Source organism: Podarcis melisellensis, assembly GCF_964234715.1.
Source record: "Podarcis melisellensis genome assembly, chromosome: 1".
NCBI lineage: Eukaryota > Metazoa > Chordata > Lepidosauria > Squamata > Lacertidae > Podarcis > Podarcis melisellensis.
The window spans coordinates 14,289,877-14,306,891 of record NC_138528.1 but is presented as its reverse complement, the minus strand read 5'-3'; the positions used below and the strand labels follow the sequence as shown (position 1 = coordinate 14,306,891).

The 17,015-nt window shown below is 41.0% G+C and overlaps 1 protein-coding gene across 8 annotated transcripts in view; it reads left to right on the top strand.

Moving 5' to 3' along the window:
* Nucleotides 1-17,015, top strand: part of MARK3 (microtubule affinity regulating kinase 3) — a 68,737-nt gene that overhangs the window by 35,595 nt on the left and 16,127 nt on the right. For all 8 annotated transcript variants that reach the window (XM_081910784.1, XM_081910780.1, XM_081910782.1 and 5 more), the window contains 9 exons: nucleotides 321-391; nucleotides 1,876-1,932; nucleotides 3,665-3,901; nucleotides 4,026-4,145; nucleotides 6,501-6,600; nucleotides 6,827-6,939; nucleotides 8,588-8,741; nucleotides 13,625-13,842; nucleotides 16,180-16,283. In XM_081910784.1, coding sequence (XP_081766910.1) covers nucleotides 321-391; nucleotides 1,876-1,932; nucleotides 3,665-3,901; nucleotides 4,026-4,145; nucleotides 6,501-6,600; nucleotides 6,827-6,939; nucleotides 8,588-8,741; nucleotides 13,625-13,842; nucleotides 16,180-16,283 — 1,174 coding nt within the window. The remainder of the gene's footprint in view (nucleotides 1-320; nucleotides 392-1,875; nucleotides 1,933-3,664; nucleotides 3,902-4,025; nucleotides 4,146-6,500; nucleotides 6,601-6,826; nucleotides 6,940-8,587; nucleotides 8,742-13,624; nucleotides 13,843-16,179; nucleotides 16,284-17,015) is intronic.

Sequence of the window (17,015 nt, the reverse complement as noted above, 5' to 3'; positions counted from 1 at the left end):
TGTTGACTACTTGATTAAAATTTCAAAACTTGGCAGCTATGTTAATCTTGTAATTTGCATATATCATGTGTTCATGCACACACCAATTTTTTTTTCCAAATTCTTGTATGTTTTGTTTCCCCTCATAAACTGCTGCTGCTATTAAGGCTCTGTTGTTCACAGTTGGGTAATATTGTCATTAGGGCCAACCTAAAAGTCACAACAATATGGCAGGCTTTTGAATTCTCCATAACGTGAAAATCCAATTGTCATAGTCAGAAATAAATTAGTTATTACTTAAATGCTCAAAAGATTTCACCATTCATATATCTCAATTACAGGGGAGGTGTTTGACTATCTAGTTGCACATGGAAGAATGAAGGAAAAAGAAGCAAGAGCTAAATTTAGACAGGTATGTATGGACTACTCTGTACTAGACTTTTAAATGTTTTAAGTTAATTGGCATTTTCCCCAGTCAGTGATTGCTCTCCCTCCTGGAGGGAGTGTTGATGTTGGGAAATACTAGCAAAATTGGCCCAATCAGCAAATACTTTCACATTCATGCTGAAGCCACATTGGATTATCTATCACTACAGGGAAGTCACTCCTACATTTTTCAGTGTGTGTATGAAAATGAAGCCCTTGACTATTTTATTGTGACACACACACACTTCCTGGGAAGTAAGTTGCATTGAAATCAATAAGGATAAACTCCAAGTAAAGGTGTTAAGATAGAGGTGCTAAGCTTTAGTCTCAATCTTGGTTTCGAGGGCAAGCACAAAGCATAGTTTGCTGGCTAGTCTGTAACAACAGACTATGGTTTGCACAAAAGGAAGGAATTCAATCAGACTGTGTAAGGGTAGGTACATAAAAACGAGGGTAATTCACATAGTGCCAAGCCATGGTTTGGTGTTATGTCTGAAGCCATTGTTTTTTATAACAAGTTTGCTGTGGAATAAAGGGTCATGAATTGGAAACTGCTCAAAGAAAGCAAGTATTGGCTGCAGAACAGCTTGTCCTTGATTTGAGTTTCTCCTGTTTCAAACTGCAAGTCGTCCGCCCCCTGCTCCTATTCTCTGTTGTGATTCTCACTGTTCATCTTGCAAACCAATCTGCTGTGAAAGCGCAGAGGGAAAGTAGCTTAACTTTTGATCTATTACTCAGACAGTTGGAAGCAGTAGAGATACCTGTTACAGTTAGAAATGAACCTTTTCTTAAAGAGATTTGAGATTCTTGTGAGATTGGCTGTCAGGATGTTAACTTGCCTGTCTGTGTCATTATGCGTGTTCTGAACCCTGATGTTGAGAACAGGCTTCTGATTTAGTGAAATTTCTTGGTGAAATTTACCTTTCATTCTGTTTGTGTCTGGCGGCACTCTTATAATATCTTCAAGTTGCATAGCGGAGTTTTGGCATATGCATGGAAATGGGCAATAATTGAGTGCTGCTGGTAAGCAATAGGGCATGCCATGTTTTGAGTCAACAGTAAGAGCTGGAAAAATCTTAGGGATTTTCATAAGCATCACTTATAAGATGTCTATAACTTGTCGCATACTGTCTGACTGACTGTTAATCTTGTTTACCATACAGAGAAACCATAACAATCTGCTTGAAGGGTAACAGTAGCCTAAGTAAGTAATAGGCTTGCCTTCAATTGTCACTTTGACTCTTATCCTAAATGCACTTTTTTGAATAATTCTTATTGATTTCAGTAAGAGTTACCCACAATTAAGTGTGCTTAGGCTTGGAGCTTTTGGTAATTTTGTTACTCATAATGGGCATTATATTGACTTTATAATTGCTTCCCAATTTTAGCAACTCCTACTAAAACCTATTATTGCAATACTGTTTGTCTGATATATGTCACTTTATATAACTGAGCCTGTTTTCTATCCAGATAGTATCTGCAGTGCAGTATTGCCACCAAAAGCATATTGTTCACAGAGATCTCAAGGTAAGAAGAGAAACACAAGATTTTGTATTTAAACATTATTAAATATTTTTATACTCTGTTCTGTTCTCAGATTAATACCAAGTTTCCTTGTTCTTTACTGGAAAAGTAAAGGATGAATTTCTGTGATGAATTTTGACTACTAGTTGGCATGTGAAGAGTAAAATACCTACCATGTTAGTTACTGCAGGCTAGTATATTATGAAGGCTGAGGGTAATAGTTTGAGAAGTAGAAATGATTTATGGTAGTAAATAGACTCTGCTGTAAGTACAGATTTTGCTAGCTCAATTCTCACTTTCAGGTTTGCATGGGTCATGGTGAAAGAGAGAATTATTATTATTTATTAAATTTGTACACTGCCCTTCTGAAGATCACAGGGCAGTTCATGACATAAAAATGCAAAATGAGAACACAAAATAAACAACAACAACAACAACAAATCAATAACCCTCCTACCAGAAACACATTTAAAATGACATAGAATGACTCAGGACTGCAAGGACCGCCTCTCTCCATATGAACCTACCCAGACCCTGAGATCATCCTCTGAGTCCCTTCTTTGTGTGCCTCCTCCATGAGAGGTCCGGAGAGTGGCAGCACGAGAACAGGCCTTTTCTGCAGTAACTCCCTGCTTCTGGAATGCTCTTCCCAGGGTGGCTTGCCTGGCACCTTCATTACGTATCTTTAGGTGTCATTCCTTTAGGTGTCATTAGGAGGAACATTCCTCTTCTCCCTGGCCTTTGGCTGATTGACGTCTTATGCCCTTTTAAAATGTGTTGTGGAAGGGAGGATTATTTGGTTGTCTTTTTAATTTTAATTTTGTATTTTATATTTTATGTTGTGATTTTATGTTGTGAATCGCCCTGAGATGAACCCCCATTTCATGGGAGTATGTTAGTTGCTTACTTCCCTTGGTTCACAGCTCCACCTTCTTTGGGGCTTGCACCCGTTCTTGGTGTATCACAAAATCAGTTTATTTGTATATTTGAACCAGTTTGAACTCACTTTTCATTAAAATCAATCCCAAGAACAGGTTGCAAGGAAAACTCATAAAACATACACAATGATACAATTCTACAAACTAATCAAAATAATCACAGATTGATCAAAATGAGAGAGGACAGGCGCCATTTCCAACCAATTTAACCAAATTCCTGATTGAATAGAATAGAATAGTTTAAAGGCACCCCAAATCCACCAGAACCTGCACTGATTAAATATGTGAGTGTAGCCTCTCGTGGCTCCCCTTCCCTTTCTCAAAGGCTGCTTTTCAAACGTTGCCTTGGCTGTTTCACTTAATCTCTCTCTGCCGAATGCCTCCATCACTTCTGTCTGCCCTACACGTTTAGTTTCCTCCCTACTGCCGAACACCTTTGCCATCATGAACAGTAAACCCAATTTCCACAACTGGAGCATGTTGAACTGTCTATAACAATTTTGTATAACTCACTGTCAATTTTCTACTTAAAAAAAGAAAAAGAGCTCTGCTTACTATATTACAATAAACTGGGTTCCTTACTAAAGAGAAGGATCTGTTATAAACAAAACAATTTTTTTTTAGTCTCTTCTGAAAAGCTGGCTGTAATTAATGTAAGTGAGCAAATAAGCAAACTCTTTAAGACACATGTTAATATGCCCGACTATATGAATTGGATCTTGAAGGACTTCAACTAGAAGAAACTGTTCGTTTCCAGGGAGGGAAATCTCACGTCTTACTCTGTTCTTCCCTTCCAGGCTGAAAATCTGTTGCTTGATGCAGACATGAACATTAAAATAGCCGATTTTGGTTTTAGCAATGAGTTTACAGTTGGAAATAAACTGGACACATTTTGTGGCAGTCCTCCATATGCTGCTCCGGAACTCTTCCAAGGCAAGAAGTATGATGGACCTGAAGTAGATGTTTGGAGCTTAGGCGTCATTCTTTACACTCTTGTGAGCGGTTCTCTGCCTTTTGATGGGCAGAATCTAAAGGTACACACCTAATTTATGCTTAAAGGGTGGGAGGAGGATGGGGAGTTCCTGGACTGTCATTTTTTTATGGCAATACTTAATAGCACACCTGTAATTTCCTATTTGGTGCGTGTTTTGATTAAAGGAACTGAGAGAAAGAGTGCTGAGAGGGAAATACAGGATTCCATTCTACATGTCAACGGACTGTGAAAACCTACTGAAACGTTTCCTGGTGCTAAACCCAACTAAAAGAGGCACTCTTGAGGTAGTATTATCTTCCTCACCATTATAATATCGTTTCTCCCCTCTTGCTTCATTGAAAGGAATTTACACATTTTGAATTTTAAAATTGCTTGTGCATCCAGGTTATTTTGGCCTTCTTGTTGTTGTTTTAAATAAATTCTACGCCACTTTATACAGTAATTTCTAAGCAGTGTACAATTAGGGGTTTGCGAGGGACATAATAGGGATAGTTATGCCTTTTACAGATGACTTGTTTACTCTTGGTCCTCTCTAATGGTTTCGCCCGGTTGAAAGAACGGTACATTTTGGAATTGCAGGGAAATGGTGCCATTACCTTGTGGAATACTTCATTCCAAGTGCATTAAGCCGCATCTGCGGTGGTCATACAGTGATTTGCTCAAACCCACACACAAAAGCTACCTCGACATTGCCATTGGTCTAAATGGAAGTGTTCGTAGCATCATCCCATTGTATTGTACTGAAGAAGCACGTCATGCTACTCTTCAGTTGGAGAGAAGTCAGGATATTGTAATGACTCATGATCTCTCCTCTTGGGGCAGCTCGAGGCTGCTGTGATTGTTATGGAGGTGCGGTGCTCCACCTAGAGGGCATTCTTCACGTTAAGCAGAACCTGGAAGTCCCACTAGCTCTCTTTCATTAGACCTACCTAACGTTGGCAGATCATGAAACGTACGTCGGTGTCAGTACACCCTTTATGAACTGACGCTTTGGCTACCAACCACATTCTGGGATTTCTGATGCTGCCTTTTATTACCAAAATTATATATAAAGGTAAAGGGACCCCTGACAGTTAATTCCAGTCGCGAACGACTCTGGGGTTGCGGCACTCATCTCGCTTTATTGGCCAAGGGAGTATTCCGGGTACAGCTTCCGGGTCAGCATGACTAAATTGCTTCTGGCGAACCAGAGCAGCGCACGGAAATGCCGTTTACCTTCCCTCCGGAGCGGTACCAATTTATCTACTTGCCCTTTGACGTGCTTTTGAACTGCTAGGTTGGCAGGAGCTGTGACCGAGCAACGGGAGCTCACCCTGTCATGGGGATTCGAACCGCCAACCTTCTGATTGGCAAGCCCTAGGCTCTGTGGTTTAACCCATATACATATATTTATATTTGAGAAAATAAATTTTATTACCACAATTAAAAGTATTTATATGCCACCTTTGGGGGCCTAGTCCACCCATGGTGACTCACATACAAAGCATCATATCAAGTGGTTGAATAAAAGCCATATCCTTTAAAGCCAGGTTATTAAGATGAAGCACAGTTTAGTACAGGCTGTTGACTGAATAATAGTTAATATTAAGTTAGTAATATTCAGTATTCAGTAATATTCAGTATTCACTTGTTATTCACTTAGTTTTCCTTTAAAAAAAAAATCATGTTTTTGCATACTGCTCTTCATCAGAAAACAAATCGGTTTTCAAATGAATTTTTAAAAAAGGGGAAAAAGAAATGTGAAATGTTGGCCAGTATTAAACTAAATTCTTGCAAGAGCACTTCTGTGGCTTCTCCTGCCACCGTACACATGCTTCCTGTGTTGTTCCCAATCTTCTCTGGGGGGTTGGAGCAACCTCCAGAACAGATTTAGGCATGTGCAGAGGGAGCAGAGAACCTTCCGTTGCACAAGGTGAAATCTTTGCATTGATCACTGCAGCGCTACATTTGAGTACAAACCCAATAAAAAAAAAATGCAGTATATGAAACATCAAAGTCTGTAACACGGGATTCCACTCAGTATTCACATGAATTCCACATCTGCTAGCACACCTGTTCCTCAGCCAACCTGCACACACACATCCACTTACACTGTCAGCCAGGCACAGCACACAGACTTCACGGGTACCAGTCCTAACAATCTCTCAAGTACATATACAAGAAACCACACTAGGCCACTGACAGCCCAACACTGTGAGGCTAAAACCAAACTTAATCCAGGACTCCACCAGCCCCAATAAAACCTCACACTTCTCACCCAAACACTCACCCACAATCAAGCTCTCTCCAGCCACCAGTTCCTACCTGTAAAGTAGTCAGATTTAACCTCTCTACCAGCTGTTCAACACAGTTATCCTGAACAGCATCGAGCATCACCATACTCAATGAACACAACCATGAAGTGGGGTTGTCGTCCCCATAGTGTCTCAATATGAGATAATTTATATTATAGGGGTTTTAACAAGCAAACCCCACACCCTTTGGTAGAGGCAGAGTAAATAAGAGGTGGAAAAGGCAGGTTTCTTTCTCATACAAGGTAGTTTATTTGCCTTCACTTAAGCAGCTCAAAAATCTTAAGCTTTGGCCTTGACTACAGATCTTTGTTACTGGCAATGCTCATTCAAAACCTATCTTTGCAGCAAATTATGAAGGACAGATGGATCAATGCAGGGCACGAGGATGATGAACTTAAGCCTTTTGTTGAACCAGAGCTAGACATCTCGGACCAGAAGAGAATAGGTAAGCAGAGGGTGAAGATCACCAGCATACATACTTAAACATGACAAACGGTGTGGATTGTGGCTCAGCACCTTATTGCTTGCTTAAATGCTCAGATTTAGATCTTGGCTAACGACGTCTCCCATCGCAAGGTGTTAAATTTGTTCCATTATTAAGTAGTAATTTTGTATGACTGCTCAAGCTAGTAGAACATTGTATATTTAAGAAAACTTTCAATTTATTCTAGACATTATGGTTGGAATGGGATATTCTCAAGAAGAAATACAAGAATCTCTTAGTAAAATGAAATACGATGAAATTACTGCTACATACTTGCTACTGGGGAGAAAATCATCAGAGGTGAGTAAAATGCTCAAACCATGGCTGAGAACTGGCTTGTACTCATGATAACCAATGCTCTATTATGTTGGGAAGGAGTTAATAGCAAGCATTGAGCCTCACCTTCCCCTTCATTCATCACAGATGCAAGGAGGAAGTTAGAAGTAGAAGCTTCTAATCTCCTTGCAGCTGCACTGGAGGATGAGAGGAGCAAGTATCTGAGGCTTATTGTGGCCCACTCCCATCATAGTAAACCGTGGTTTATTATGATGTCCACATTTGGCCCACAGACCTAGATGTAAAGAAGAAACCTGGTTTGGCTCTTGATATATATGAGGTAGCTTATTATTGACTCTTGCAGTCATCTTACCTCTCTTGTCAAGCTGCCAGGTGCTTAATATTTTCCCATTCTTCTATTTAAAGAATTAATAATATTAATTTGACCCAGGACCACTCTTAATGCTTCCATTCTATTTTAAGACTGACCTAGAACCTAGTTGAACAAGAACTTCTCGCCTCTAGGTTTGGCAAGGTTAGGGCAACTCTTGCACCATAAGTGTGGGTCCTCCAAATTTATGGAACTCCCATCAAGCATGTTGCTGGCAAACTGAAGATAATTGCAGTGTCTGTGGAAGGAAATGTTCAGACTTCCAATAATACGTACAGTCTTGGGTCTGGAGTGACTGGGTCCAGATTCAGCAAGCTGCATTGTCAACTTAGATTAGAGGCAGTGAATATATTTAAAATATTTCTGCTCCATGTTTTGGCATAACTCCAGTGAGGTGCTTTACAGGCTTTCTCAAATTGTATTTACTTCAACTTACTGCTCTTGCATTCTTAGGTTTGAAGAGAGTTGTTGCCACAGGGTAACCACTATAATAATATTTTAGTTAACGTGACTTGTAGACTTGTGTAAGTGAAGGCAATAAATGACACATGCTCCTTATTGGCGTTCATGCTGTTATGGCCAGTTGAAAGTTACACATCATTTAAGTGAGTAGTGTGCATGACTTGCAATATTTTGTTTAGTGGTGACTGGGCTGCAAGACAAAGCACTCTGACAGATGGTTCTTTAGAAGCATCCTTTTATTGATTAAGTTTCAGCCAGTTAGAGAAAAATGCAGTACATCACACTTGATCTTAGCCAAAAGGCTTTCAGGCTAAAGCACAACCACATACTTTGCCTTGTTCTTCAGTACAGCGAAAACATGGTGCCCAAGTTCTGAAAACCAACCCTATTTTTAAAACCTTTTTATTTTGTTTCTCTTGGTGAGTTAGCAAACTCTGAAGAATGTCAGGTTGACTAGGTATATAGAGAGCTGCTTTCTTCTGAATGAGACCAGTGGTCAACGTGCCCCATTGCTATCAACCCCTAAGTGCAGCATCTCTCCAGGGCGTCAAGGAAAGGAATTTCCTATCCATGGTCTTGAAATTCTTTAATGGGAGGTGCTAGGAGGTTAGCCTGAGACACTTGAGATGCACACAGTTCTCATAGGTGTTGCTAAGATGCTGCCCCCTATGCTTCATGGGCAGGGATTGGTCAGTTGCCTCCTGTTACAAGAAGTTCTGAAAGAATCTGTTTGCTCATGCTCCCTTTATAAATCCCTTTGTTATGTTTGGGGCCACAGAACTAATAATTCAAACTTCCCCCCTGTCTGCTTCTGTTCAGTTGGATGCCAGCGACTCAAGTTCCAGCAGCAACCTTTCGCTTGCAAAAGTCAGGCCAAGTAGTGATCTCAACAACAGTACTGGACAATCTCCCCATCACAAAGTGCAGAGAAGTATATCTTCCAGCCAGAAGCAGCGACGGTACAGTGACCATGGTGAGCGGCCTTCTCATTATTTGGAAACTCTTACTGCAGAAAGACGATTGCAAGCTACCTTTTGAGAGAGTCTCTCTAAAACAGCCTTTCCCAAGCTTGGATGACCCATGATTGGGGAAGGCTTCTCGAAAAGCTAAAGAAAAGTTTGTGTTGAGGATGAAGAGTTCATCATATGCTGAACCATGGGAAGTTTTAATTTGGTATTCAGAGACCAATTCTATGCCCCAACTTATTGCAGATAATTCTATGCCCCAATCTTATTTCAGATCTTGGTAATGCTTTGAGATAAGCAGTTTCAAACATTCTCGCCGTGTAAATTCTAAAGTGAGACAAAGGGTAGCCAGTTAGATACTTGGTGTGGTCCTGTTCTACTGTGATAAGTATTTTGGCTAGTGCATGTTAGTTATGCCACCGCCACTTGATCGAATACACATGGCAAATTGAAAGGACAGTTGTTACAGAGAGTGATGGTTCTTTCAGAAGTTAAGCCATCAGTCCTCTCCCAATTGCCCATGTCATCTCTAGTTTTACTTCAGAGAGCTTTCCTTCCAGTAATGGCTATCAATGAAAACGTCTACATTGTATTTACAGAGATATTTCATAGAACTGTGAAGAGATGCTAGACATACATTTCAAATATCTAGGAGCTATCTTCAGATACTTCAGCAACTTCATATGTGTGACTTATCCAGATGTATTTGTATGGGATTTGACCCACCCAGAAATACTTAAACCCTTTCTCCCCTCACCATCCCGCAGATTGAAGAGCCTTAAAGACTGCCTAGCATCTCCAATTCTCACTAACTTTTTGAGTGTCCTGGTAAAAGGGAGACCCTATTACTTCTCATAAGTTTGGTTTCTGTTGGCGATACGGACCAAGAAACTTCTTTGGCAGGCAATAATTTCTTCCAGAAGAGACAAGTTCATTGTTTTGTTCTGCCATGTGGATCAGTTTCATTGAGACCTTTAACTAGGTGGTTTCAGTATGGGTTTTTTGTTTTGTTTTTTTACATAGAAGGCTCCCTCACCTTGATAGCAGCCTATCATTAATAAGTTACTTTTAGCCAGCTGCAGGAGGTTTTTCTGGAATGCTTCGCTTTATATTGTACATTGGTGGCAAAGATGACCCGAAATTTGTGGTAATCTACAAACTACAAACCTACTTAGGGGATATTTTGTAAATCTTCCAAACAAAAAATCAGAATGTGGAGTGTCACAAATAAACTTGTTAAATTACTCCTATGTAGTGTTAAAATATTCATTTTAGACTTTTCCTTTCCCCCACATTGCTCAGTGCTTTCTGGCAAAAATATTTATATCACACAACTACAGGTTTGGTTGGCTAATGGGTTGCTTTTCCTTATCAGTTTAATCATGTGTGCTTGCTTTGCCAGTACACCCCCTGGCATTCATAGTTGTTCTAGAGAAGACTTAATTAAGTACCCTGTGAAATTTCTAAGAAAAAGCACAAAAGCCCCTTCTTTCTATCCTACTGTGTTTGTCTTTGTTTTCTTTTTGACACTATTAGGTCAGCCTGTATTTAAAAGAACTTGGGGGACTGGGTGTTCAACAGTATTTCTTTGAATTTCCTCTATCCTGAGCGGCTGTCATCTCTTCAGCAAAGTCTACTAGTTATGCAGAGCAGCAACACACAGGCATTTGCCTTGTATGACCTAGTAAAAGCAACCTTCTACTGAGCTGAATGCACTGCAAAGTTTAACTGCAACCTGAAAAGGGGCAGCTTTTTCTTATGGAGTCTGGCTTGAAGTAGGCAAGCAAAAGTTTAAAGTTTCAGCTTTTTATGTTAGTGCAAAGGTAAAAGCTAGCAACGTGGACCCGGGTGCCACTGTGGTCTAAACCACTGAGCCTAGGGCTTGCCGATCGGAAGGTCGGCGGTTCAAATCCCCGTGACGGGGTGAGCTCCCATTGCTAGGTCCTAGCTCCTGCCAACCTAGCAGTTCCCAGCGGGAAGGTAAACAGCATTTTCGTGCGCTGCTCTGGTTTCGCCAGAAGCCGCTTAGTCATGCTGGCCACATGACCCGAAAAAACTGTCTGCGGACAAACTTCGGCTCCCTCGGCCAGTAAAGAGAGATGAGTTCCGCAACCCCAGAGTTGTTCACGACTGGACTTAAGTCCCTTACCTTTTTTAAAGGCTAGCAAAGAGAACCAGAACTAAAACAGCCATCAAATATACTAAAACATCATACACAGAGACTCAAAATCAAATATTAAAAAGCCTGGGAGAACAAAAAAAAATCTTAACTTGAACATGAACTTCTCTAGGAAGAGCATTACATACCTACAGGGATTTCTCTCTTGTAGACACCCTCTGAACTTCAGGTGGAGGGGACCACATGATGAAGAGCCTCCATAGATCACCTTTGGGTATGGATAGGCACATCCAAGAGGAGGTGTTCCATTTGATATAAGCCATATAGAACTTTATACTCAATACCAGCATCTTGAATTGGGCATGGGAGCTAACTTGAAGCCAGTGCAGGCCAGAACAGACCAATGAGTTGTGTTCATAACAACTGCTTTCCATTTAAAACTTGCTGCCTTACTTTGCACCAGCTGAAATTTCTGGACTTCCAGCCCTGTGTTCAGCTCACTACAGCAATCCGAACGCCAATCATGGATCATTGCAGCTAGGTTATCCAGCTCCAGATAAGTTGGTAAAAGACACTCTGAGCCCTCAAGGCCACTTGAGCCTCTAATGAAAAATGATGGATTCAAGGGCACCTAAAGCTACATGCCAGATCACTCAGAGGGACTATGACCTTTACTATAGCTTGAATCTCATGCATCTGGACTGCAGAACCACCTACTAATAGTGTCTCCAGCCATATTCAGGCATTCTTCTGAGAACATGAGAATTCCTCCTCGCAGGAGGGTTTCTATGTGTAATCAGTCAAACATACTTTATTTTTTTTTTAAATAATTTTTATTAAGGTTTTCCAAATTAAAACAAATAAAATCCAATTCATAAACTTTTTCCAATATCCAGGACTTCCCCTCCCCACCCCCTCTTGTGTTCCAAATCTTCCAAAAAAGCAATAATATTCAACAAATTCTTATTCCCAAAATACACTCATCATCAATAACTCAATTTATCCAAATTTCCATCCCCTAAGGTCGACCTATTCCCTTCCACGAGTTCCCCCCTTTCAAATATAATACAGATGAAAATAGAATAAAAACAAACAATAATTTTACAACCTTTGGATTCCAAATTTCCCTCCCCTCTTTCCCTGTTGCGTTCCCCCTATCCCTCCACTTCTAGTGTCTTCCTGATGAACCCACCTTTCACTAAACCCACATCCCTCTGGTTCTTTACCGGTCTTTTTTTTTTTTTAAATGGCATATATTAAACTTCTGGCATTTTTAAAATTACAGATGTCCAATCATAGAAGGAGTCTATCAAAGGGGGCCCATTTCTTCTATCCAGATTTTTATATCCAGGAGTATAAACTCCAATTTTATATCCATAAGCTTGTCAAATCTGGATATCCCAAATGTTCCCACTCCAATTCTGTCCAGTTCTTGTTGTTTCCTTGTTCTTGTCAATCACTCTCCTCCTTTTTACTTCCCTGTTCCCTCACAGAAATGTTCTTTTTCCAAAGGCTTCTAGTGTCTCTACAGAGGCTTGTTATTCAGGAGCAAAACATTACATCATGTTCCTTTCATTTTTCAACAGATTAATCCATTGTTTCCAGTAAAGTGTAGGCCTCTGTAGACAAAATAATGTTCCATTTCTGCAGTTTCCCAGGAGATTAAAAGTTCTATCCAACTGTTCAAGTTTCCCGTCGAAAACACATGCAATGTCCCTCAGCTCCTCTAGGTGGATTACAATAACAAAGTTCCCTTCCAGATCACATCCGCCAGTCCAAATAACTTATAAATCCTTATTTGAAACAATTTATCTCCAATTTATAACAAATGTAGCCGGCAAAGTCCTCATAACAAAGTCTCAATTTCATTCTTCCGTTTTGACAGCTCTTTGACAGCTGTCAAAACCTCCGTTGTTCTTCTCCAGGCATTTTCACGAATCGCTCCAGGGATTCCGGGGGGGTTACTTTTTAATACAAATTCCACTTTTCTCCTCCAGCTCAATCTTATAAATTTCCCTCGCGAAGTTGCTAGTTCGGCAAGATAAGGTTCTTCTCGATCTTAGTTATCCAGTCCTTTGTTTTGGCTCTTCTACAATTTGGGGGGGGGGCTGACTTCCTTTTTTCCACCTCCCCCGTTCGCTCCAAATTCTAAAAATTTATCCCTCTTTTTAGTCCATATTCCAATTACTCACGGGTTCTTCTTTTGGGTCCAAATTTTCAATAGAAGAAGTCAGCGCTCTCCGCCGGATGGCATGCGGCTGCGCTCGGCAGGGATAGCAGAGGACTCAAAGCACCACGCTCCTCCCCGGCACCCGATCCGTAGCCTTTAAAAAGGCTTCTTCACGAATCGAGAGGGCGCTGACGGTGCCAGCCTAGTCTCCATGTCCACGGCCTCCGTGGCCGTGGTTTTTAAGGGTCCCCGCATCGCCGGTGCGGTAGGACCCAGCCCCTGCCGAGCAGGCTCCCTCCGGAGCTCGGAGGGAGCCCGCCATTCGGCGTTGGCGCCGACCCGGAAGTCCAGTCAAACATACTTTAAAACCCTCTTCAGACTTTGCACTGCTTGTGCAAAGGCCTGAAGAGCAGCCCACATTCTCTTTACTCTTTATACTGTCAACGTTGTATAAAACCGTATCTGTTAAACGCTTTTGATCATCCCCACTGAGCTTCTTCATTGTTCTTTTTCATGGGTGGATCAAGGACACATACTATTACTACTTTGCCTTAAGATATCTTGGAATCAAAATGTCTAATCCATTCTCTGGTTTTTTTCAGCTGGTCCATCTGTTCCTCCAGTAGTGGCGTATCCAAAAAGAAGTCAAACTAGCACTACAGACAGTGACCTCAAAGAAGAAGGTATCCAGTCTCGAAAATCCAGCAGCAGCACTGCTGGAGGAAGAGGAGTTGCTCCTGCTAGCCCTATGCTTGGGAATGCCAGCAATCCAAATAAGGCTGATATTCCTGAGCGTAAGAGAAGCTCTGCTGCACCCAATGTAAGTCATGGGATTAAAAAAAACCAAAACCATAAAGAGCTTGTTTGCATGCACATCTTTCTCTTAGTTATCTCTTAGGCTTAATGTATCATAAGTAGTTTATGGCATAGCTAATTTACAAGGTGTCCAACCATCAACTGTTCATTGAGCATTTTGGAAGCGCTGCACAGTGGGCTTTGCAAAGCGCCTTTTGGCCTAGTCCCACCCTTACCTGCCTCGCACCTGATATCAGGTGTGGGACGAGTGGATGCACCTTGCCTGAAATGGCCTTGTGCGTGAAATGGAGAGGTCTGGCAGCCGAGATATTTAGCCCTCAGAATTTTATCTTGGGAGAGTCTAGAATCAAGCTTATAGCTTGCACACTCCCTTGCCTTCCGACCTCACCGTGGAGGGAAGTGAGCAATGTAATGGGAGGTGTCTCATTCCGATAGTTGTGGTCCCCCATTTCTCCCTGCAGCGGCGAGAGTTTGTGAACCATTCTGATTCCTGGTCTTTGTATGTCCCTCGGAAAGGTCCAGGAGGGAAAGCACAGTATGTTCCCCTAGAGGCTCCTGAGAACAGCCTTACATGTGGGATGAGTCTTCCCTCTTACTGGATTGGATAGGCAGGGTCACATGCTCAAAGATCCTTGCTTGGGGGAGGAGCCATCCTCCGATCTCCAGTTTAGCCATGCTTTCTCCAGTTTAGCCATGCCTGATTGTTGGGAAAGGAGAGTTCTGGATTCTCAGCGCACACACATGTTCCTTTGTTTTCTTTTTCTGTGTTTTTTACTGTGTTTTTTACCTTATTTTCCTTGCTTGGATTTATTGTTGAGATCTCAGCAGAAGCATCTGGAAAGTAACACCCAGAGAAGCACAGTATGTTTCTCTGAGTCTTTTCTGACTCAACCAGTCCAGTCCAGTCAACGCTATAAAGATATATGACAGCAAAAGTATTTTTCTTCCCTTTGAATCTGGCATAGTTTTGCGGATTGTAAATTCTGCAAGATGTCTGGGATCTTGTTAAATTTAGTCAGGGGAAGTTGTTTAACAAGCCTTTGCTTGTGCCATATTGCAGGCAGTGGAAGACCCTATCCTTCCTGAATTCCGCACCCACCCCCGGTCTAAAACAAATAAATTACTTTCTGCCACCATATGCCACATACCAGTTTTTACTTGTGTCCACTACTTGTGTCCACATACTTGTGTCCACTACTATAGTTAATGGTGTCTATCCATTATATTTTCCTTTTCTGTTGTAGTACTAAATCTTCAAAGAACATGCACAGGATAATTGAGCATGTCCCATCTGTTTTTCTTTACACTTTTAATTAGCTGGCTTTTTATCAAGGTGTTTTGCTTAGCTCTAGGACTTAGACAGAGACAACAGCTTTTGCTAGATTTCCCTCGCCAGTGAACGCTAAACTCAGTGACCTCCTTTCTTCTTGCAGTATTCCTTGAAACGTAGAGTGGGGGGAGGGGGATGGTAATGGAATTGCCTGTTGCGTTACTGGTCCTTATTGGGATTTACCCCATTCTTGATTCACTGCACTATTCAGGAGGTAGAGAGATCAACCCTTTCAACCTCTCCCTGTTGCCTCTAAAGCCTTTCTCCTGACCATATGCTTTGTCTGTTTTCAGTGCTTCTTAACACTTTTTAAAAACCATTCTGTTATCCACTAGCTCTTCTGTCATTCCTGGAAAATTGACCACCGGCTTGGGCATATCTCCACACTCTTTCTCTGTAAAGACAGAGGCAAAGTAATTATTTAACTTTCTTTGTGCTCCTGCCCCCAAACAAAATGTCATTTTTGAGTGGGCTTGTGGTTCTCTTCCTCTGTGTGTATGTGTACATATTTGAAAATGTTTTGTCCAACTCTTCTGCTGTATATCCTTTCTATTCTTTGTTTTAACTGTGTTTTCCTTCCAGCCTTGCTTTTTTGTGTTAAGTTTTTGTTTTTGTTCCCAGTGAACCTAATAATAATATTTAAGAGTTGTGCCTCGGCGTCTGCTAGCCTCTGAATTGTATTCTTATTTGGCACATAGTTTAGTTGAAAAATCTTTTATTTCGGAAGAACCATAAGATGTATATAAACAATTTGCATTTCCTTGAGTTCCAGTTTCCACATGAGTCGAGAGCTTATTCTAGTAAAAAGCTGAATTTGAACTGACCCTGTTCAAATTCGTAATAATACGTAGCAGCTGAAATATGAACACTGGAACATCTTACATTCACAAGTAGCTGTAAGATAACTTGGAGCCTAAGCATAATCAAATAAACCTGCTTTTTTCTAATAAGATCCTGGGTGACCCTTTCTTTTCTTTTTGGAAATGGACAAATGTGTTCTTTCTTTTTTAGAACAACACTGCGCCTGGGGCCATGACGCGGCGAAATACATATGTTTGTAGCGAAAGAACAACCGCAGACAGACATTCAGTCATTCAAAATGGCAAAGAGAGCAGGTAAGGGTATTTTAGGGGGAATGCTTTCCATACTACAAAAGTCAGTTTTTTTCCTTTTTATGGTACTTTTCAACAGACCTTCATCCTGCAGGATATCAGAGAGGCTCAAAGATAATAAAAGCAAGGCAGCTACATAAATGTTAACCTGCGTTGAATTTTTTTGGGGCACCGTTTAACACTGGGAGCATGTATGCAACTGTTTTTCTTCTGCAAATAGTAAGCATGAACAAAAGCTAAAACAGATGTGGTGAACCTTTGGCCCCTGAGATGTTTCAGAACTACAGTGCCCATCAGCTAGAGCATGCACCAGATAAGCTCACTACTTGACCTTAGAATTACCTTGATAAATCCTAACTTGACGTCCCTGAAAATAAAATGCAAAATGCATGATCCAGCCAATGCGAAGCACTTTAAATTCAGCAGATGTCAATAGAGATTTACACTGCAACCCTATGCATGTCTATGCAGAAATAGGTCTCACTGAGCTGAATGGAACTTATTCCTTGGTAAGATTAAATGTGACTGGATTGTGCTGATGATTGTTTGTGAAGTCTGCAGAATCTATATGTAATGTTGGTATGCTTGCTTCTGTTCAAAGCTTCCACTCAAGTTTTCTTTTAGTGTTGAGGCTTTTCCTGAAGCAGAAGGAAAGGAGAACAGCACCAAATATATATAATTTTAGTTTTCAGCACTTGTCCATGCTGAGAGATTTCTCTCCTGGCTTACAAGTCC